Source organism: Zingiber officinale, chromosome 10A (assembly GCF_018446385.1).
Source record: "Zingiber officinale cultivar Zhangliang chromosome 10A, Zo_v1.1, whole genome shotgun sequence".
NCBI classification, from domain to species: domain Eukaryota; kingdom Viridiplantae; phylum Streptophyta; class Magnoliopsida; order Zingiberales; family Zingiberaceae; genus Zingiber; species Zingiber officinale.
In genome coordinates, this window is record NC_056004.1 from 94,849,216 (window position 1) to 94,873,246 (window position 24,031).

At 38.0% G+C, this 24,031-nt stretch overlaps 3 protein-coding genes across 9 annotated transcripts; 1 reads left to right on the forward strand and 2 right to left on the reverse strand.

The window, feature by feature from the left end:
• The first annotated feature begins 917 nt into the window (after positions 1-917).
• On the forward strand, positions 918-9,587 carry LOC122027079. 7 transcript variants are annotated; one of them, XR_006124283.1, is made up of 5 exons: positions 918-1,107; positions 1,237-1,286; positions 3,814-4,919; positions 6,252-8,962; positions 9,393-9,587. XR_006124283.1 is itself a non-coding variant. In XM_042585910.1 (2 exons), the coding sequence occupies exons 1-2, from the start codon at positions 4,406-4,408 to the stop codon at positions 6,335-6,337; spliced, it is 600 nt and encodes a 199-aa protein (XP_042441844.1). In that variant the 5' UTR covers positions 1,774-4,405; the 3' UTR covers positions 6,338-9,065. The 7 variants fall into 7 exon arrangements, 1 of the variants encoding a protein (XP_042441844.1); XR_006124279.1 differs by lacking the exon at positions 1,237-1,286; XR_006124284.1 differs by lacking the exon at positions 1,237-1,286 and having other exon boundaries at positions 3,876-4,919.
• A 214-nt stretch (positions 9,588-9,801) lies between these two features.
• Positions 9,802-10,573, reverse strand: LOC122027080 (zinc finger A20 and AN1 domain-containing stress-associated protein 11-like). The gene has a single exon (XM_042585912.1). The coding sequence runs from the start codon at positions 10,477-10,479 to the stop codon at positions 10,012-10,014; it is 468 nt and encodes a 155-aa protein (XP_042441846.1). The 5' UTR covers positions 10,480-10,573; the 3' UTR covers positions 9,802-10,011.
• A 1,400-nt stretch (positions 10,574-11,973) lies between these two features.
• Positions 11,974-13,955, reverse strand: LOC122027078 (pirin-like protein). The gene is made up of 6 exons (XM_042585909.1): positions 13,785-13,955; positions 13,644-13,693; positions 13,524-13,562; positions 13,394-13,422; positions 13,093-13,259; positions 11,974-12,710 (listed from the first exon to the last, which is right to left on the reverse strand). The coding sequence occupies exons 1-6, from the start codon at positions 13,901-13,903 to the stop codon at positions 12,206-12,208; spliced, it is 909 nt and encodes a 302-aa protein (XP_042441843.1). The 5' UTR covers positions 13,904-13,955; the 3' UTR covers positions 11,974-12,205.
• Between the last annotated feature and the right edge of the window lie 10,076 nt (positions 13,956-24,031).

Genomic DNA, 24,031 nt, shown 5'->3' on the forward strand with positions numbered 1-24,031 from the left:
ATTAATCATGTAAAAGGCCTGATCTTGAGGTCAATTTCGGTGGAAAATATTTTATTAGGTGTTTATCTTCTCTGGGTTACCGTGGCCCCGATGATTTATTTCTGGCAGGGGCGTGGGGAGCCGGGACTGCTACGTAATTGTTTAATTTTTATTTATTTTATTTAATTTTTATTTTTTGCTAAAATGGAAGGGAAAAGAAGATGGCGAATCAAAAGGTGGGTAGGGTTATAAATAAGTTGAGTTGAGTTGAGGTTTAAGGTGTTTAAATTTATTTGATAAGATAATTAAGTTGAATCAAGTTGAGTTTAAAATAAATTAAGTTTTTAAAATGAGTGTTCAAGTTTAGCTTGATTTATTTTTTATGAGTTTGAGCTTGAGCTTGAGCTTGAGCTTGTTTGAAATTTGACTTGAGCTTGATTCGTTTAGATATTATCAAACTCTCAATTTAAGCTTGACTTGAGCTTGATTCGAGCTTGGCTTAAGCTTAGTTAGAGCTTGATTCGTTTAAATATTATCAAGCTCTAAATTCAAGTTTGTTTGATTGATTATTAAGTTTAATAATTTAAATTTATTTATTTATTTTATTATTTATTTAGCTTATTGAAAATAATTTTATTAATGAATATAATTTATGAACATTATTTATAAACGTTGTTCACGAATATTATTCACGAATGTTAACGAGCTGAATATATATGTGTTCAAATTTATTTATTTAACTTAATGAACTATTTAAATTTATTATTTAATTAATTTTATATATATTAAATAAATATAAATAAATTTTTATTAAGTCGAATATCAAACATATTCATAAATATTTTATTCATTTACAACCCTATGAATGAAAAACCGTGCCTGCGTCCTGACCTCAAACTAATAAAAATTGGACATCTGAATTAAAAAAAATAATAAAAATAAATAAATATAGGGAGGGGGGAGTTGCTGCGAGCGATCGTGCCTGCGCCCGGACCTCAAAATTCTCCATCAGGTTGAGTTCATAGATTGCTGGTGGAGTCCGGCATTCGTGCTCAGTTAACAGTGCGGATGAACTGCCGCCCTCTCCACGGAGATCCAGAAGCGGAGGCGTCATTAGCGGGCGGAGAGGTGAATCCCAAACTTTTTTCTCCATTATTTTCTTCTTCGCCGTCCTGTCATTTGTCTCGTGGGCCTTCTCTGCTTTTCTGGAAAGTGGCCATTTCACTTCGGACATTTGCGTTTTTGTTGGCTTGTTAGCGCTGGGGGTTGGACTGGATCTCTTTGGCGGGCAATCTGTAGGAGCCTAGGTTTTGTTGAGATCTACACCCTATCTTTTACCTTCGATGCAATCTCTTTGCGTTTTTTTGTTGTTGCTGTTTGCTTAGTTCTGGAACATTTGATTGTGCTTGATTGCTTTGTTGTTTTTCGTCACTCATCGATCACTGCTTTTGTATGGTCTGATGGCTGGTTCTCTCGAAGTAAATTCGTTCGCCTATTGATTTTTGTATTTACTTGGATCGGTAGTTAGCCGAGTGATACTGGAATTTGAAGATCGGCGTTATGCCAAGACGCGTCAGGCGTGTTGGCTCTATTAGGTGTCTATTACTGAGAATCGTATCATTGGACCTCTTTGGGTGTTGTATTGTGTTTGCACTAAGGTCCGTGCAAAAGTGTTTAGACCACCACTATTGAATCTTAACTTCTTCGAGATGCTCCTCTTGTGACTAGGAAATCAACTTACAGTATCGAATTCACATGGCAATGCATTCTGGTAGGCAGGCTTCTTCGCATTTGAAATGTGTTTCACTTTGAAAGATAGATTTAAGGTAAAATGATTTTAGCAAACACGCTATGGCGATGGATTCTGGTTGGCTTCTTGACATGGAATGCTAAGTTCTCTTAGCTGAACCCTCGTTGCTATTTCTTAATATTAAGCATTATATAAATGCGCAAATCACTCTTTTTGTGCGGTTCCAAAAATGAATTCTGTGTGGCATAATGGCAATTCTTCAAATTAGTTATTCTATACAACCATCAAAGCACACATTTCTCTAGAAGGATCAATTTTACTATTTGTGTTTGAGAATTTTGGATGCTGATGGGTCAAAAATGATGGACTTGTAGCAATTGGTGATACTTGATTGCATAGCCAATTTTCCTAAAGTTTCCATTTGTCTGCACCATTACTGTGCAACTGAGGTCCATTAATTTTTTTTCAAGCATATGATGAATTATGCTTCTTCTATAGCTTGCATTGTCGAAGAAGAGTTGTTTCCATCCAACTAGAAAGCAAGTTCTTCTAATGTTATAGCTATAAATCGGGCCAAGTCGTGACTCGACGCAGATTGATTTGGTCATGCCCGTGACAGAATATGTCTTGTCATGTTGAACTCAATCCGGCTAAGTTGAGTAGGGTGGTTATTGGCTTGGCTCGTGAGTCGGGTGCAATTTACTTGCTTGACCCAAGAATTTCAAAACAAAAAAAAAAATAGAAAACAAAAAATACTTAAAATAAATTATTTATTTAAAATATTTTTTATATTTCTTTGTTTTTTAAAATTTTCTCATATATTTTTAATATTTTATTTTTAACAAATATTATGTTTAGTGGGCTTAGGTTTGTGTTGGGCAACCCTTGCTAATATTAGAGCTTGTGCCGGACACAACTGGTGATAAAAAACCATATCATGTCCAATCTGTCTTGCATGGTATGTAAACAGGCCTTGGGCTTATGCCTTGCTCGCCTTGATTGATCGTTTTGACACCTCTATCTAATCAACTCGCCAATGTGCATAGTTTTGGTTAGAACTTCATGCATTGGGAAGAAGGTTGCTGTCACTAGATTGAGAATGGTTAATGCTAACTTGTTGCGGGTTCTCTTGAACTTGAAGTCAATTTTCCTAGCTCACTCTAATTCTTATATACACTAATCTAAACTTTTTCGTTGATATGCATCCTTTGCTGCAATCATCTAAAATTTTCTCGTGTCACTATAATGATTTAGATCACACATTTTGAATTATTTATTCACACAAATATGTTGGTTCGCTAGATCACACTACTTGTGCTCAAACTCAATTGTTGTTGTGCAACTTGCACATGGATTGACCCTCCTACTTGGCAGTAAAAGTGGAGGGAGACTTCTTATGCAGCAGTAACTTAAGTATGTGACTTAACGATGCCGATGTATGAATTGTAAAAATTCACTAGCAAAGTGTTACATTGAACCATGTGTGCCATGCACTTTAAGTCTCATTTGCTAAGTGTTCTTGTAAGTGCCACATGGATGCCATGACATGCTTAACATGTGTCCGTGGGCACTATGCTACTCGTGTGTTGCACTTGACTTGGATTGTCATATGCTTTATTCATGAGTATGCGTTACACATGACTCTACTATGAAAACACATGGTGCCCCCTCCAACTCCACCTTTTAATGAAGACATGATTTTATGAAAGGATTCATATTTAACTGTCTGAATCTTCTTCCAAATTTTAGGTACGACACTAATGTTCCCTATGAACTCTAATAGCTTTCTTCTTCTTTCACCATGTTTTGAAAGCTATTCTGGAATCCCTCTTTATTTTGAAAGATTCTAACAATTTGAGGTTAATGATAATAAGTAATTTGATTTACTTGATCACGTCTCAGTGATGTTTTCAGCTAAGATATTATATTTCTGATTGCAAGTTTATCTCTTTTTAGTTATTTTTGTCTGCCAATTATCATCATGAAATCAATCATGTGGGTCTTTGATGTACTTTTTGAAAAATGCTCGTACAAAGGATTACAATTTTGCATAGAGTAATCTGCAGAAAAATAATTTTTTACAGTTTGTGATAATTTCTGCTATTTCTTCTGGGGTTTCTTTGATGAAAAATTACGAACAAGTTAGAAGAATTATGAAGACCACACAATCCATGCGTCTTTATATGTTAGACACTTTCAGCGATCCATTCAAAGAGGGTTAGATAATGGTGGACTGATGGGTTGCTGATCAATTCTGTGATTATTGCACAGATACTTCAAAGGAAGGTTGCTGCATGGGAGAACATCAGTGTTGATGGCATAGATTGAACATTCAGCAGTTAAATAAAATTGATTGCTGTTGGTGCAACTTAAGATAATATCAAGGAATCTACTGGGTAGAAGACTAGCTATTAAGAGTGTGGTGAAGAAATAGATGATCGTTAAGTGATTTGGAAAAGGATATTAAGAATAGTAAAGATGGAGAGTCTGATTATGAACCAGCAAGGGATTCACTTTCATCTCAAGGAGAAACTGCAACTAATGATGACAACAAGGTAAAAAAGCGTCAAGGGTTCCAAAGAAGCTTTCAAAAAGAGAACCTTCTGAGAATAGTACTCACACCTTGAGAGGAAGTGCTAATCGTTAAGGAGATGGTAGACTAATGTTCAAAACATCATGAGTCAAAAGAAGTCTCAAAAGCCTGTCAGAGAACCAATATCAATGAAAACTCCTACCAATAAAAGGGAGAATATAATTGTTTCTTCCACCACTTCATCAGAAGTGTCTGAAGAAACTGAGGACAAAACAATTGAAGAGGTTAAGGAAATAGATGTGATGGATGAGGCTCCTGTGTGCAGTCAGAGTAATCGTACAGCTGATGAAACAGTTGAAGAGAATGCCATCAATGATGACAAGGTGAATGCATATCAAAAGATTGAGGAGATAGATTCCAGAGCGAAAAACTTGAGGAAGAACTCAGAGAAGTTGCTGCTCTTGAGACAACTCTCTATTCTGTTGTACCAGAGCATGGAAGTTCAGCACATAATGTTCACACTTCCACTTGGCGTCTTTGTAGGCTATATATTCATGCTTGCAAATATTGGACTCAGGACAAGAAGGCTACAATTGCAAAAAATACAGTGGCAGGACTTGTACATATTGCAAAACCCTGCGGTAATGATGTTTCAAGGTACTAAAATTTTATATCAAAGAACTCAAGTGCTGGATAAGATTGAATCTTGGATATTCTCATGAATTGTTGAATCAGTGTGCGTAAGTTTTATTTCCTTTTTTTCTATAGGACCATTAGAAAATTTGTAGGCCATTCTTCCTGTAAAAAATTTTGATTGTTTCATAGCTAATTCAGCATAAACACGCCAATGGATCTGTGCCTGGTTATCAATTTCAATTGTATTGGTGGTTTTCAAATCAGCTGCTATTTTCTGGAAGTGCAAACATTTTGCACATGGTCTTGCATATACATTACGGCAGTCCAAATTACTGTTTCTTTAGACATTAATGACTGTTAATAAGTCTTCTAGATGAGATTATCATTTAGGCTCTGGTTACTCTGAACGATGGAAAGGAGAGGGAAAAGAAATTCAAAGGGAAAAACATGTCTAGGGAAGGAAAAGAAGAAGAAAAAAAAATCAGGCAGCCCCGTGAAAATGATGTGCCAATGGATTCATAAATGTGTTAGTCCATTAGGTAAACAAAAGAAAGGAAATATTCATTTTTTCGAAGTAAATAAGGGAGAAAACTATGGAAATCTTTCTATAGTTTTTGTTTCTGTCCTCCCAAGTACACAAGGCATTGATCATTAAGTTAAACTAAAAGAAGTGTTCTTGACTTTTTAGATTGAATCCCTTCATGCAGGAGAAATTAAAAACGAATATATAGGACATAACATGCTAGAATAGGATAATTCTTCCAGATTGTGTCTGAACTCTGAACATCTTTATTTATTCTGATTTATCAAAATAATTTCGATGATGCGATAAGATTATTTACAAGTGTCTAATTTCTGGCTTGACTTTCGTTGAGGTTTAACTCTTTAAGCTTAGAGGTTGAATTGGACATTTCATTTATTTCCTTTTGGTCATTACTGTGTCTAGTGTCTAGATAGTATTTTGAAATCCAGAAAAATCTGGTGCCTGGAGGTGAACATATGAACCTCCTTGGCCATGAGTTTTTTGATTAAATTGGTCAAAATTGCAGTTCAGAAACCAGTCTGGATTTGTTTTGTAAGTTAGCATGATTAATGTGAAGTATCAACATGAAAGAGCTAAATTTAACCTACCTCTGCATGTGTACCATTTGGCCCAGATTACGTGTGTTGAACATCTCTAGTCATTTTAGTTTAACTATAAAGAGGGAATGAGACTGTTGGTTATACTCTAGTTCATGGGGCAACCTTCTTTCATGTTTAGAACTTGGCAAAGTGCAGTTTGTTTTCTGTTCGTTCTTCGCATGTACTTTCTTAATAACTTCCTTTTTCTTCATGTGTGATTTTTTATTTCAGACATTGGCACCCCACATGCAAATGCCAGTGGAGGACTTGTACACACCAAGAATCTCAGGAAAATTGCTAGGATCATCACTGGCTGATCAGTAGCAAGGAAGTTTTTCTACCAATTTATGGAAAAGTGCATTTCATGATGCTTTCAGTAGAATATGTCCAGTCCGTGCTGGAGGCCATGAGTGTGGCTGCTTACCTGTATTGGCGAGAACGGTATGTTTAGCTATCATTCATCATCCATTTGTCATCATCATCATTAATAACAAAAGTTGTGCTGCCCAACTATGTAGGATCTTAGATCTATAGTTGTCAAAATTGATACGAGGATCGCAATTTGGCTGTATAGGATTTGATAGGATCCATGAAATCGGAACCAGTGAGGAAATAAGAAAATAAAAAAGCTATAATAAGAAGAATACCTAATATGTGTCATTACATATCTAATTATTTAATATACAAATAATGCAACAATTTTAATAAAAATTATTAAATAATAAAAATATATTTCAACAAACAATAAAATTATAATTTTAATATAAAAATATCAATAACAACTAACCTATTAGTGTTATTATTTAATGTTCTATGTTATAAGGGTTAGTCAATTTTTAATTAAGGACAATTGTAGAATATTATTGTATTCTTTCTTGATCCACAATAACCTATCTTGTTCTAATTACCTTACTCGATCGATAGTAAGAGAAAGAAGTGTCGAGTCTAAAAGGTGATGGGAAGGTTGGATGAATGATCCTTGATCTTGTAGTGAATCTAAAGTTTGATATAGATTACTAATACTAAATTGTTAGTGTTTAATGTTGTAGTGGTTTAAAGTTTTAATTAAGGAGGCACAATTTTTGGATTATTGTAGATTGAGAGATATTATTATGTTCTTTCTCCATCCATAAAAACCTATCTTGTTTTGTAAACCTCCCTCGATGAATAGTAAACAAGAGACAGAAGGGTGAAGTGTTGCGTCCAAAAGGTGATGGAAAGGTTGAACGAATGATCCTTGAACTTGTGGAGAATCTAGAGGTGTGAAAAGGCTAATCAACGAAGACTTTCTTCTTTCCATGTGAGTTCTTTATAAATCAAGCTAAGATTCAAGGGAAAGTTAGATAAGTCAAGCCATCTCAATTTATCCCGATTCCAACTTGATTGCGTCAGACCAAATTTCAATAGATTCTATCAATCTTTTGATGTAATATAACTGGTTTGTAGTTAATTTTTTGAATTCTCAATGTTAGTATCAGTTGATTAGCCCTCCATCATGCTTTATGTCATTATGTGAGGCTATATCACTAGTAATATTTCAATCAATTTTCTTATATATTAAGTTTTATTTGGCCTCTCTTTACACTTTTCACCACCCATTCAAATTTTCAACTATTGAATTGATTGATTATTTTTGGACATATTTATAAAATCTCTTGGAGAGGTATCTAATTGCTCTTGGTTATTTATTTTTTTTATCATTCTTAGTAACGTGAGACATCCGTTCTTATATTGCTGCTAACCCTTTTTTTCTTCTACATGTTGCATGGTCCAACACTCCAATGTCTTTTTCAAAACACCTTATAGATTCCAGTTGTCATGGTTCTTTTGTGTTTTGCCTTGAGTGATTCTGGCATCAGTTATTCACTTTTGAACAAATTTATGGACGATAAATCTCTCGTATCCCTAGGTGATGGAGTTATGCATATCCAGATTAGATGTTGCCATGTTCAATACCCAAGAGTCTAGCCAATCCCAGCTGGGAATTTAAGCTTTGGATCCTGATACGGCGAGTATTAAAAGCTACCATCGATGCAAAAGGAGGTCAAAATGGTATGCTGAGTTAGGTCAAAGTCACTCATACCAGAGTCGGCTGACAATCTTCCAAAGTCGACCGTTCGACCATCCGGTCGTCCGGCCAATCGACTGATCGATCAAGCAGGCCAACCAGACTTCTTGGCTAAGTAGACCAGGACCGCCCAAACCAAGGCGGCTTGACCAGGGCTGCCTAGACCAGGGCCTCCCGACACTTCCAGAGCCGAGCCAATCCATTGAAAGCCCATTAGACTGATGGGCTTGTCACCCCTCTTTTTGTCTCATCTACTGACATTTAGATAGAGGTAACATGACCTCTAACATATTTGTCTGGAGGAGACCCTCTGACACTTAGACAAGGGTATCATGACCTCTAACATCTTTTGTCTTGACATGACCCTCCTATAAAAAAAGTCCGTCCCGTGGATAGGAGGGGAGAGAAAAAGGAAAAAAAAAAGGAGGCGAGAGGGGGAAAAAGGGAAAGAGACTCCTTACTGCATACACTTATTTTGTTATTTATTCTCTTGTACTATTCATTTTCTTGATACAGGAGATCATCAGAAAGTGACTTGAGCGGTGACGACTAATATTACGACCTGCTCACTGATCTACTAGAGGGTGTCCCCCGGGCTAGGGCACGTTTCTAAGGCGTATTCTTCATGCATTTCGTTACTCTACCATTGAACTTGCTCCTTGTATATTTTTGGGACCGACCTCGAGCATCGGCATGCAAGGCTGGGGCAAGCCCGGTTTGTTTGTAGATTCTTCCAGCGACGAGGATAGCTCACCCCCTCCTCTTGGTTTCTAGCTTAAAGTCTTCTCATGGTCAACTCCAGCACCACATTATCGGCGGTCCACTCTTCTTAGCTTCGGACGGGATTAGATCCGCTGCACAACTAAAAAGTTCTGTAAGTGTTGTTATCTGTATTGTTCCTTTGGATGTTGATGAAGGGATTTTAAAGACATTATAGACTGTTCTTTATTTGCATAATCTGTGTGCTTCAGTTACTATGTCCTGATTTATTCATCTTTTGAACTATGCTTGTGACACTTGGTTGGAAGTTGGAAGCAACCAATATTATGAAACTCAATGTTGTCTTGATAAATTTCTTAATATTATCTTTTTGTTGTTAACCAAGTGATTTTCTTCTTGTAATATCTTCTTAATCTTGATAAATGATACTTCTTTTTGTTAGCTTGACCTTTCATTGAATTCGAGCTAATAATCCCTTCTCATTTGTTCTTACATTGGTTGACTGCAGTGTTTTAGTTTTCCCTTGTAATCTGCTATAAACCTGGTTCATATATGCATCAATTTAGCTGTGAATTTCAGTGCAGGTAGGAAATTGGTCTGGATGGTTAACAGAGGTACTTGGTTTGGATGATGATGATGATTAACAGAAAGATGACCGGGACACCAATGAGAGTGATAACGCTTACCTTCTTAATCAATGATGGTTAACAGAGGTACTAGTTTTAGCCTTTCTGTATGACTAGTTATTTTGGCTATGGATTTTGCTGTGTCTTTTCATTCTGCTTCAAGTGTTTGCTGTTCTATATCGTGTTTTGGGGTTCAGGTCTGTTCTTTGCTTGGTCCGAGTCTTTTGAATCATCTTCCTTTCTCTGCTAGTTTGGTTCTCAAACAGCAGTTCTCTTCTTTTGTACATCATTTCGATCATAAAGTCGATCTCAATCCTCATCTATAATATCATATTAAATCCATATCATTTCAATAAACGAATTGCAATGGAATCACAAGGAAGGAGATTTTTTTTTTTTGTTTTGTTTTGTTTTACAGATTTTAGAGGGATAGAACCCAAGGGAGTATTTTTTTCTGGATTTCTTCTTCCCCTAGTTCTTTTGTTTCTCCACCGTTAGTGGCGGTTTCCCTTCCTCGTTGTCTTTCACACAGAAATAAGCAAGCACTAGCCAGCACGCTATCACAAGCATAACGATCTCAAACCCTGACGATCTTGGCCGCTCGGACGACGGGATTCTCGCGAGCGATGATGGCGCGGGCGGCCGTCTTGTAGTCGAAGCTGCACTCGTGGCGGTCTGAGTAGCGGTGCTGGCTGCAGAACAGCTCGCCGCACCGGCACCGGAATCCCGCCAGCCGCAGTCGCTTCTGGCACGAGAAGCACCGGTTCGCCGGCCTCTCCGGCGCTTGCGCCGCCACGGCCGCGGCGGCGGCAGCTTCTCCCTTCGGATCTCCCTCCTCGGGAAGCTTCACCGGGGCCGGAGGGCGTGCTGGAGGGGCGGATCTGGGAGAGCAGGACCGGGGAGGCGAAGCGGAGGCTGGCGCCGCTGCCGATTGCAGCTGGAAGCAGGACTGACACATGTTGTTGGTGGTGGAGTTGCCGGGGAAGCCACAGTTGTTGACGCAGAGCCGCTGGAGCTTCGCCTCCTCCTCCTCTCGCTGCGCCATCGATGAATAGAGAGATCGAGGTCGGAAGAAAAAAAAAAAAGACCAAAAGAATTGGGTGATTTGGCGGAAGAAATTGGGATCTGGGGCGAGAAACGAACCAGCGGTTGGGTTTTATCAAGGGGCGAGAAACGCCGACGATGACGCGGCACGCGACGGAAAAAGGAAAAAGGACAAATGGAAAACGGTGGCAGAACGCGTGGTGGGCGTCTTCCGGACGGGCTCGCAGTTTCCACTTTCCAGGGGGCGTATTGGTAAAATCTGCCTTCCGGTCAACCCCGCGGAGCCGCCCAGTTTGACCACCACGTGGAAGTTCACTCATCCGACGGCTGCGGGTGGGTCGCCCTTTCCGTCGGCGTCGCGTCACGTCACGTCACGCTGCTGCTGCCGCGGGCTCCCAGTCCTTCATCGTCCACCTGGTGGTGACGGCTATCGTCACGAAACGGATCGCGTTGGAAATTTGAATGCGGCAAAAACTAAAGATGAACGTGTGAGTAGATAATAAGCCACGTAGATAGTGAAGATGGAAAATGACCCATCTTTTCTTTAATTTCCACGCTTTCCCGTGGATGAAACCGCCAAATTAATAATGAAAGTTTTTCTACAATTTACTTCAACGGAAAGAAAAATAAAGTGTAAAATTTAGAAACTAGCTAGTTTTTTTTTTTAATTTTTTTTTTTGAAGAGGGGATTCTTTGATTTATAATCCTTGATTCTTTTTGGTAATTTATACATCGGATTGTTGCTAGAATTTATTAAAATTAGTTGTCTATTGAATTCACCTTTTCATTTAGGTTGTATTTTGAGTTGAGATAGACAATCGTCGGTGGTAAGTGGATTGTATGACATCGAGCAAGGGGTGTCTTGCCCATCGCTAGCGATCTTTGACCGTCTGTCTGGGTGGAAAGGTGAATTCAGGAGATATCACAATCAATTTTAATTGAATTTCTGTCACGATTCGACATGTAAATTACGAAAGAGATCAGGAGATCAAGGATTACAAACAGAGAATCCTTTAGTTTTTATAGTTGTAATTAGTGGCTATTTTTTATAGTGGTAGATTTTATATATTTAATTTTACTTCTATGAAATAATATAGTTAAAATAATATTTCAATAAAATAAATATCATTTTAATTTTGATAATTTAATTAAAATAATATTTCAACGAGTAAATATTTTAAATACACATAATTTAATTATTATCGAGTGTGTAGACAATGTCGGATCTAGACAAAAAAAAAAAGAAGAGGGTATTCAAAGAAAGAAGCTGGAATTTGTCTTCTTTCTTACTGTCCCTCAAATTGTAACATAGTGGTAGAATTTTCTTGGAGTGCTCAAGCACATCCCTGCTCTCCTCTATATCCGTCACTGCTTGCAGAAGTTAGTAGGTATCTTCTATAATCTGCAGTAGGTATCTATTAATTTCTATACTGTAGAAATTAGTCAGTAGTTTTTACACGTAGAACTTATAACTTGATAATTTCTAAAGCAGTGCTGAATTCAATGGTATTTTTAAGACAAAATTACACTATAAGTGAACACGAAGTTTCTTGAATACACTTGGTCAATGTGATCTTAACATTAACACGATATTTCTTGGATAAATTTAAAGAATATTTTTCTTGATGGAATGAAAGGTTTAGTCTTAAGTGAACTAGGCGAAGTGGATACATAGTAATACTACTTTGTATCAACAAATAAACATTCAACATCATAAGTTGATACTGTCAACCTTCTGAGGCTATCATTGCCTCCGACCTCCAAAACTTGGCCTTCTCAAATCCATTCTCGCAATATTGGAAGTCATTGATCGTCTGATCGATCTCTTCCTCCGTGTTCATCACAAACGGCCCTAATTGCGCCACCGGTTCGCCCAATGGTTCACCGCCAATAAGCACAAACCGCAAAGGCTTTACCGACTTATTCCACACCTCAAGTCCATCGCCGTGGCTCAAAAGGAGAAGATGGTGCGTTCCAATCGATCCGGACTTTTCAACACCAAACACACCCTCACCTTCAAGGACATAGAGGAATGCATTCCAAGTAGGCGGGATGGGTTGGCAAAGATGCGCTAAAGGCTTCAGTGTGAAGTCCAAGTACATGGTCGGAGTCCTGGTGTAGACCGGCGAATTTATTCCCATCGACTCACCTGCGATAACACGAACCTCAATGCCATTTTTGTTGGTGCAAGCTATGTCCTTGCTTTGAAGCTCCTGGTATTTCGGCTCGATCCTACAATGATAAGATAGAGACTACATAAGCATAGGCTTTGTCAAGACATATGGAACAATGTTAAAGGAATACTTTTCTCTTTCTATTTTCTTTAATAAGAGAATAGATTGTTTCTATGACATGATATAGTAATTTTATTGTTACATTAAGACTCTCCTTCTTGATGATACTAAAAATAAAGGTTTTTTTTATATTATTTTTGCATAAGAAAATTCATTATGGCCTACAAAATGTGCAACCAAAGTTAGGCTCCAACCACCAGACACTACCAATGCCTGAAATCATTAGATTGGTTCTTCCTGGCTCCACATTGCTGTGTTCTAAAGGGAGTCCCTGCTTTTACTATGTGGAAGCTTAAACTTTGTTCAGAAACAAGACTCACATTTTGTTCCTGGAAGAGAGATTGACCCAAAGCTGCAGCCCCTTGGCGACCCCTTGCCCTGCAGGCATCTCAGAGTGCACAATTCCCCTGCCGGCGGTCATCCACTGCAGGTCGCCGGCCTTTATCGTTCCCTTGTGGCCTTCAAAGTCTTCATGTGTCAATGCTCCCTGAGATATTTACATGGCCAATGGTGTAAACCAACAAATACTAGTACCACCTACTGCATGATTGTGAAAGAGCAACAAACTGATGGCTCTGTTTTGATGTAATTGAGCATCAAAAGATAAAGAGAATGCTTTACCTCTAGCATGTAAGTGACGGTCTCAAAACCTGAAGTATCAAAAAGGGGGAAGCAAAAATTTCAGTTAATTCTGAGTTTAGAATGGATGCAAATTTCTGGACCAATCATGGATATATGTATATATATACACCTCGATGAGGATGGTCAGGGAATCCAGCAGGAGCACAAACTGTGGCACAGAAGAATTAAGCTTCAGTTCTTATGAGATAATTCCTACAAGTAATGCCTGGCGATGGATCGAAGAACTCACCTGAGAACTCATCCAGAACAAGAAAAGGGTCGAAGTACCTCAACTCAAACCTGAACCAAAAAGAGGTGACTGTAAATTAAGATGTGAAATTGCAGTGCTGAAGGAGAAGATGATCAATCAATTAATCAATCAATCAATCACCTTCCGATGCTTCTCCGGACGACGGCGCCGTTGCCTTCGCGCTGCGGCCGCGCCTGGAACTTCCTAGCCACATGCCGTGGCTTCCGCAGAGAGGAGGAGTAATTGTCTGTATCAGCCATGGCAGTGCAGGAAGAGAAAAGGTGGAGGTGTAATTGAGGAATTGAAGACGGTGGGCGATGGGGCTCTTATAGGGAGCTGGGGCTGCTCTGTTCCATCGGTTTTTCTTTCCTTTCCTTGGACTTTTGTTGCGTACTGAAACGGGGCCAGACAAACCGAACGCTGCTGCATCGAGTGGTTTGCTTTTGCCATAAAGTTGTCGCCTTCGTCCCTCCTCGTCATGCTGCGTTCATGCTGATGCATGCAGCGGCTCTGGGCGAAGATTGTTTTCTCTTAAGTTTGTTGATGTTGACTTTGGTGGTGGTTTATGAGTTGTCTGCGTTTTCCGGTGGGCGGCGATGCTCTTTCAACGTAGAAATAAGAGGGAATTGATTAAGGATGACGGCCAGGTGACGCAGCAGTGATCGATGCAGTGTCGTGCATTGCGTTTAATAATTAATGGAGGGCCAGGCGAAGCCTCCCAATTAAATCACGCACCATGTTCATGTGCTGTTTGACTGGTGATTTGTTCTTGAATTTAAGGAATTAATTAGCAGCATCGCTGATCCATGTCTATTCAAGAGAATTGACTAAATTGAGCACCATGAAGTCGATGAAGATTGTTGTTTCTTAACTAGAAAGAGTAGAACAGTATGCATGTGAATGGATCAAAACAACCAGTAGAGATGAATGATTCATTAGAAATTCTGAGAAAGCTAGCGATGCTCTTTGGATCGTCTCCAGCTTCAACTTCGCTTTCGCTTTGTGAGTATTTATATTTACTTCTCTCTATATCCATGAGAATTGAGGGCCTTAAAGAGGATCTAACTTTTTTTTTTCCGGTCAAAGTTGTGAGAAATCGGATGAGATTAATGAGTTGGGGATGAAGAAAAAACAGGAAGGGTTCTAAGTTGATGGGCTAGTGGGCTGGTCATGTGATTGTCATAAGGACCATAGTATGGGCTATTAGGCCTTGAGGACATATGGTTATAAATGAATAATATTTGTGAATAAGATTGATATTTGATTTAGTAAAATTTTATTTATATTTGTTTAATGTATATAAAAATCAACTAAATAAATCAAGTTAAAGCCAAGTTTAATAAAATTCAAGTTCTGGTGCAAGAAAAATCTAAACTTTAAAGGGATAAATTTTTTACTTGGAATTTAAAATCAGATTATGTTTTAGAATCTATATTTGTTATCAGTAAATTTATAACCATCAAATTTCGGATTCAAATTCTATCGTTTAAGCCCTCAACTGGTACTCTAAAGATTTTATTATTATTTTTAATAATTTTTATTTTATGATATTTAAGATAATTTTGATATTTCTGTATCTACGAGTCTTAGTTTTTCTATATCAACATTTAATTTCAATTTTTTCTAAAAAAATTTATTTTCTGAATTTTTTTTTTCAATAAGATTGATTGAAATTGAAGTTCATATATTAATATTTCTTTTATTTTAATATTTCTTTTATTTCTTAGTTATAAGATCTAGATTATGTATAAATATGAGAATTAATCTCTTTTTTATTAACAAAATTTTCTTTTATGATAAATTTAATGGATTTTTTTAATTTGTTTTTGGTAATCTCTCTTCTTAATTTCTCCTCAATCTCTCATTTCATTAGTCCATAAGATAATCATTATCTTACCTGATATCAAATTTATAAAAAAGAGTACCGAGAGAAGCCACAAGTTAAGTTCAACCTAAGAGTTGGAGCTATATCGGCACCCTCCCTTCTATAAAAAAAACGATTAATCAGGTTAGGTAACGTCGAGCCTGGAGTGACTGATCCGACCTCACGAAAGTTTTCCATCGACCACCAAGGTAAATCCAGAAGTGTTCACAGCGGATAGCCCAAAAATCCAACATTTTTTAATTGTGTGTCCCATTTGGAGAAAAAATTTCTATAAATTTATCATAACTGAGGCTCGAATCATAAATATCTAGATGATAATCTGAGTATCCTATCATTATACCATAATCCCGAGGACAATATCCTCCCTTCTACCGACTAAAGGGAGGGAGGCTGAATGGGAAATGCTTCTAGAAGTACTGTGGTGGATTAGTTGAGTATAGCTTTCATTACATGAACATCTCAACTAATGGAAGATGTTCTTCTTAAGGAAGGAGTCAATCCATGTACTGTTGCATGTGAAAAGAAGAAGACAAATGTTGAAGTGGTCCTTTCATTGCTATTTGGCTTTTGTTAGGCTGAGACAAAGCTAGAAGGCATGAGGGATCCCACCAAAGTTAATGCCGATTCATTAAACAAACACATGAGCTAGGTCAGCAAGAAGAAAACAACCCTAAATTGTGAAAAAAAAAATCAACCATAACTTCAATTTTACTTTCTATCCATATGTTAAAAAATATTTATTCTTATTTCCTAACTAAACATAATAGTCCGTTAATTTATCTAATTATTCTTTATTTTTTATATAAAAAATTTAACAGAAAATATAATTCTTTCTAAATTTAATACATTTAAACTAAAATCTAATTTATTTTTTTATCAAATTGAACATGACTCTTTTTTCACCTAGCTAACTAATCGATTGAGAGTCATACCGGCCCAATTGATTCAGCGTAAGCTAATCGATTGATCAGGCTTAAAAAAAATCATGTTTAATTTAATAAAAAAAATATACTAAATTTTAATTTAAATATTTTATAAAAATAAAATTAGGTAAATCGGTATGCATTAGAGAGTTGAAGCAAATAAAAATTTACATGCAAAGAATGAGGGGGCGTTTGGTTCTTTCCTAGGAATAGGAATCGGAATGAGAATCATTATATTGTGGAATGGGAATGGGAATGGGTATGAGCATAAATATCACTCTTAAAAGCAATGTTTGGTTAGTTGCATATTTTCTATTGGAATAAATTAAAATTTTCTTTTTTACCCTTAAAGAAAAATAAGAGAAAAAAATTAGATGTGAGAAAAAGATGAATGTGAGAGAAAAATATGATGAAAGAGAATGATGAGAGAGAAAGTATGATGAGAGAGGAAGTGTGATGAGAGAAAATGAGCAAAGAGAGTGTGATAGGAGAGAGCATGATGAAAGAAGATGAGAGAGAAAATATGATGTGAGAGAAAGTACGATGGGAGAGGATGAAGAGAGAGAAAATGTAATGAGAAAAAATGAGGAGAGAGAGTGTGATGAGAGAAATTGAGGAGAGAGAAAGTATGGTGAGAGATAAAGTATGATGAAAGAGAAAGTATGATGAAAAAAAAAGAGAACATGGGAGAGATTGAGGAGAGAGAAAGTATGATGTGGGAAAAAGTATGATGAGAGAGAAAGTGTGTTGAGGAAAAAATGAGGGAGTGTGACAAGAGAGAGTGAGGAGAGAGAAAGTGTGATGAGAACGAAAGTGTAATGAGAAAAAAAAAGAAAAAGGAGTAAGAAGTGTGATAGGAGAGAGAAAGTGTGTGATAAAATGATGAGAGAGAAAATATGATGAGAGAGAACAAGGAGAGAGAAGTTATATGAAAGAAAAAATAAATAAATAAATTTTGATATTTGATATTAAGGGAGAAAATTTTAGTTTTAGGTCAAGGGTATTTTTGGAATAAGGGAATATTTTGATTGATGAAAATAGGGTAATGACTCATTGAAGGGGAGATTCATGAGAATGAGTTATTACCCAATTTCAAGGATTCATTCCCTTATTTGCATTCCTATTCCTATAATTCAAACATTAACAATAGCAATCAATGATTCTCATTTCCATTCCCCACTCCTATTCCCCTAAACCAAACGCCCCCTGAGAATAAACTTTTTCTAACATGAGGACTGAGGAGGAAAACTAATTTGTTATTAGGGAGTTTTGAGTATTTTTTCCAAAAATAATTGAAAATAAGACCGGCTAAGCGAGCTAGAGCCACCAACCAAGCTAAAAGGGCTAAGCGAGCTAGATGAATATAATCAACAAGTCAAACAAACCAAGTTGACTGATCAAGACAAGTAAGTTGGTTTGGCTAATCATGCATGCTAAAAGGGTTAATCAAGCCAAATAGGCCAAGTGGATGGATCCCATTAACTCATATCCAATCTCGTAATCAAGTTCACACCCTAAATAGCTTGTCTAATCGAAATAAACTCATACTAAACCATTGAAACATGCACATAATTGTCTTCATCATTCAAGTATATATAATTAACCTAATTAATTTTGTCGATCTCATTGGCTACGAAGGCTCGTTTCTGCATCATTAATTCTCATAAGACAATTCATAGTTGAGTATAACATCTTTTTAATTCCATGAAGTTATGCCATCAATAATTGCAAACTTTTGGACTAGTGGCCGATGTTCCCCTTGGGAAAGGTTGAAGGGGAGTCAAAGTTGTTAATGTGTCCCACTGAAGGTGCCTCACTGCACTGCATGCATGTTCTTTGACTTTACTGGTCTTCCTTTATCCCTACACAAAGCTGGAAGGCACAGGAGTTCCACTAAAGTCACACTGACCACTACACAAAAGATACAGCATCAACAAACAAATAATAATAATACTTACAGTAAGTGTGGATCACTTAACAAAGCTGGAAGGATTCTCGTGGGTATTATTATTGCTACGGAGCAGTGTCATATCAAATGTCGGATTACTGGAGGGTTTCTTGGTTACATTCGTTTATTGATTTCATATTATAGTCACTCGACATATTGTAATAAACTATGAAATAAGATATTTTTAATATTTTATTTAAATGTATGGTTTGATGGATCTTCGGTCTATAGGTTGCAGACTCATTTGAACTAATGGTATGATCTCATGTAAATTGGATAGAACTTTGATAAATTCACATTGGATGTTGATAGATTATGGCAGCTATGTAGAGTTTGCAACCCTCGACTGCCTATTGGACCACTCATGCGACATTGTACATACCCTAGTTCGAGATCGAGCTCCTAACCGACCCTTCAGGTTTTTCAACATGTGGGCATTGCATGGGAATTTCCAAAAAGTGGTGGCAGACTTGTGGATGGGTCCGACTGTAGGGAATGTGCAGTTTGTGCTCAAGGCAAAACTTACCCGGTTGAAGGTGTTGATTTTCTAAATGCATGAATTAAAACGAATTAAAGACTTACAGCGATCTCCCGCAGATCTGCAATCGGCGATGGCTGAATGTAATATTCGGACTTGCTGGACCTGTTGTCAGAAGAGCAATCACAAAGTCGGAAAGCTCACCATAATTCCACGAACCAAATCCCACCGCCTCGGATGTTTTCCTTTTTCTCTCTTTCTCCACAACCTTCGTTGTCGTTCTTGTTGAATGATCCTTGGACGCACCCTTTATAAAGAGAAATAATCCAGGGGTATAATGGACATTTTTCATTAATAGTAGTGGGCAATGTGGGTATGTTTTCACGTTCTCATTTCCTACATCTCCCACTCGTCCAAGGTAAGTCACTAAGACTAGTTCATTCATGTTAGTTACTAAGACCAGTTAGTCACAAAAACTAAATAAGTCACATAGACTATTTGAGAATTTAGTCACATAGACAATATTAGAATATTCAATCCATACTTAGAGAAAATGATTCGTGCGACAACAAGCACATTGAGCGATAGTTGCTAAGAAGATTGTTATACCTTACATAGTCACTCTCTGAGCGATCAATACTAACAAAGTTTTTACACTTTACTTAGTCGCTCAAATAAATTAGAGACACTCTGCATGACATATAGCCTCTTTCCTGGTGGCACATAGCCTTTATTCAGGATCCATCCAATCTTCCAGTGGTGCACAACTATTATCTTGGAGATATCCATGTTTTGCTATTTATCTGGATTAAATAATTTTTATTTACATCAATATGAACATCTCTAATCCCTTATAATGACCATTATATCAAGAGCATGTTCCATATCCAATATTCACATTCATTTCTATACATAACGGAAATGGGTCGACCAGTGAATAACATCTAATGATGTAAATATATTTAATCTTCTTTTTTTAGCTAAAATTTATTTATACTAATCAGTCGCTTTTCTAGTTATATTCCATAGACCGAATTATACATAGCTATAGGATACATGCTAAAGTAGTAAACACTGATTAGGACTTCAAGTAAACAGTTAAATAATCACTAAAGCAAAAAATTGAGATTAACTTATAATCTCAAAGGTATCATATAGTAGAGAAACATGGATCCATTCTCCTATTACCTTTATTGTGACAATAGCACATGTGATATGAATCACATGCTACGATGTTATTCTCTTTACTAAAAAGAGTGCATGTTTTTCTCAAATTTAATATCGTACAGATTTTGATCTAGATATACCTAATGACTAATCCTGAATTCAACATATGAATTCTAATCTGGCCTTCAACGGATTCAGTAAATGGTGGGTTCATTTACTTCGATCATTATTAACACATAAATGATCTCATCTTGACACAATTATCAAGACGACCTCAACTTATGGATATATCTCTAATTTCAGCTACATAAGCTATTCAATAAATAATGGTCTTATCTCTATTTGTACTTAACAAACAGAGATGATTGTCCATGTGAGTGGACCAATCTCAATATGTCAACATACTCACCGAGATCTTATATGAATGTAACAAATACAACATATACATTGAATAAATTATAGCAAATGACACAATCAAATCACAAAGTCTAATTGTTATTGTTGGTGCAACATCCCTCAGGTCAAGGTTGACCTGGTTGACCAAGCTGAGTCTTGGTTTGAGTTTAGATGTTTGACAATAAGAAATTGATTGAAGAAGAGTCAAGTAGGTCAAGGTTGACCGGATACTTGACTGGGAAGTCCTAACTGGGATGTTAGGTAGAATGGAAGTCCTGGTGAGTGAAGCCAGGCAGAAGGAAAGTCCTAGTGAGTGAAACTAGGCAGATTGAAAACCCTAGTGAGTGAAGCTAGGTGAAAGTCCTAGTGAGTGAAGCCAGGTGAAAGCCCTAGTGAGTGAAGCTAGGCAGATGGAAAGTCCTAGTGAGTGAAGCTAGGTGAAAGTCCTGGTGAGTGAAGCCAGACAAGGGAAAATCCAGATGGATCAAGGATGATCGGACATCTGGTGTTGGGAAGTCCAAGTAGGTCAAAGAAGTGACCAGATACTTGGCATGAATATAAAAGTCCAGGTGGGTCAAAGGGATTGACCAGACACTTGGTGGGAAGTCCTAGCAGGTCAAAGGAGTAACCAAATGCTAGGCATGGTGTACCAACAGGTCAAGGTTGACCGGGTGTTGTTTTGGTAGGCTTGGGACTTGGTTTTGGGCAAAAACCAAGTACTGGATCGATCAGTGGATCGATCCAAGCCTTTCCTAGCGAACAGAGAGCCTCTGGATCGATCCGTGGATCGATCCAGATGTCCCAATCGATCAGTGGATCGATTGGGACGCGGCTGCTTCGCGCGATAAACGCTGGATCGATCCAGGCGTTTTTCCCAGAGCACAGAGGCGCTCTGGATCTATCCGTGGATCGATCCAAAGCCTCCCCGATCGATTGGGAACATTCGAATCGATCGGGATTCGACCGTTGGCGTCGATAAAGGCCGCAGGCGCACGATTCCTTTGGCATCTCTTCTCCGATACACTCCAGATTTCTCGCCAGCTCCTCCACAGCACTCACAAAGCTCAGATCGCCAGTTCTTGAAGGATCTTGGAAGTTTTCCAAGTCAAGAGGCGGATCAAAGCCAAGAAGAGAAGCTAGGGTTAGGGTTTATACTCATTGTAAGCTTATAAGCTTGTATTTCTTGTATCCTTTCCCTCTCTTCTTGTATTGAGTCTTGTAGGGCTTCTCCGCCCTTGGTAGTTACCATAAAGGAGAGTTTTATTTAGTGGAGGGTGTGTGTGTTGGTGTGGATCCTTGGATTAGTCACCTCTTGTGAGGTGGATATCAAGTAAACCAACCGTGTTAGCGTTGTGTGATTGTTTCTTTGTATTTCCGCTGCACATCTTTGAAGAAGCAAGCAACGCCGAGCAACGAGCGAAAGCAACGAGCTATTCACCCCCCCTCTAGCTACTTTTGGTCCTAACAAGTGGTATCAGAGCGAGCCCGCTCTTCACCGGAATCATCGCCGGAAGGGTCAAGCATAACAAGAAAAGCTAGAGGGTGAAGAAGTTGAAGCAAATTCATCAAAAGTCAAAGATTTCAACAAGCTCAACTTCAAGATGCAATTCCAAGATGGACTTGGATTTGACACAAGGGTGGCTCCACCATACACATCCACAAGCTTCGATTCTTGGAAATCAAGAATCGAAAACTTTCTTATGATGGAGATAGAGCAATGGTTTGCTCTAATGGAAGGCTTCAAGGCTCCAAGAAATTCAAAGGGCAAAGTTCTCAAGAGGAGCAAGTGGAGCCAAGAGCAAGTTCAAAGGTGCGATGCAAATGACAAAGTGACCAAGCTTTTGGTCAATTTATTACCAAGCACCATCCTTTGCAAAATTGGAGAATTTGAAGATGCAAAGGAATTATGGAGCGAATTGGCCAAGCTTCATGAAGAGATCCCCTCCACTGTACAAGAGCAAGAAGTATCCATAGAGGGTGACTCTTTGGAGCAAGACCAAAAGGAGGACTCCGAGGTTGAGAGATGCTCAACCTCCGAAGAAGAGGAAATCCAAGAAGCTTCATCCTCAAGGGAATGTAACGAAGGGAACAAGGAGGGAGCATACTCCTTGTTTCATATTCAAGAAGATGAAGCCTCCACCTCTAGGATTGAGGGGGAGCAATCCTTGGTGACGCCGGATCAAGAAGAAGGAGAAGCTTCTACATCCGAGTCAAGAGACGAAGAGGAGGAAGAAGATTCTACCTCCACAAGTCAAGAAAAATCAAATGGAGGAGAATCAAGGTCCGATCAAGAGGAAGCTTCAACCTCCGGATCTAAAGGAAAAGATGCCATCCCTACACAAGAAGGTAAAAATAGTTCAATTAATAATAAAAATCATATTATATGTTTTGAGTGTAGGGAACATGGGCACTACAAGAGCAAGTGCCCTAAATTGGCCAAGAAGAAGGGCCAAGTGGCACAAAAAGGCAAGGTGAAGCCCAAGGAGATCATCCCCAACACAAAGAAGAGCAAGGAGCATATTATATGCTTCTCTTGCAATCAAAAGGGGCATTACCGAAGTCAATGCCCCATGGGGAAGAAGGTGGTCAAGGCTCAAGGAGGCACTAGTCAAGGGGGAGCCTCCAAGGTAAAGAAGAAGGTATCTTTTATTGAGCCTACCCCTTTACATTATGGTAAAAAGCATGATAGTTCTAATTTTTACCATTTTAATGCGATTTACCATAAGAATAGGAAGCATGAGGGCTTTAAGGAAAAACATGTGGCCCTACATGCCAAAACTACCCAACCTAAGGTTAGGAAGGTAGATGGACACTTGGGCAAGAACACTAAGGATAATAGATACAAGCCCAAAAACAAAAATGCTCATGGGTGTAATAAAAAATCAAAATCTAAGGATTTAATGATAGAAAATCAAGTCTTGAGATCAAGACTTGATAAAATGGAAAAGACCCTAAAAAGGATGGAAAATATCCTAAAAGGTCAAAATGAGCATAACCTAGGTTTAGGGGTACAAAAGTCATCCAATGGCCATAGAGGTTTGGGATACAAACCCAAAGCAAAAAGGGATGTGCCTAGTTATCATAGGGTTTCATATAGCTATGGAACAAACCCTAAGTCTAGAGGTCAAATCAAAGATACAAGGGAAGATATCCCTAGAAGTCTCTTTGCAACCAAAGTGACTAAGACTTCTAAGAAGTCTAAGAAAGTCACTAACAAGGTCACAAGAGAGGCTATCCCTAGAGTTGACCTAGAAAATGTGACCAAGGCTTCTAAGAAGCCCAACAAGGTCACTAGGAAGGTATCTAGGGAAGTTATCCCTAGTGAGTACCTAGAGCATCCAAGGAGCACCAATAGGTGTTGGGTTCCTAGGAGCATTTTCTCTACCCCATAAATGGGTTAGAGAGTGTCAACTCCGATTAGAAGGGTAGTTAACCCAACTTTGAGGAAATTGAAACTCAAGGAGCATTTTCAAGGTTTGTTAACCTTTGAAAATGAAATGGAAGTATTATTTACTCCTTGAAAGAGTAAAATGTGCCTAATGGTGGAAGAATTGATTTTAATCTTAAATGACACATATTGGGAAATTCATA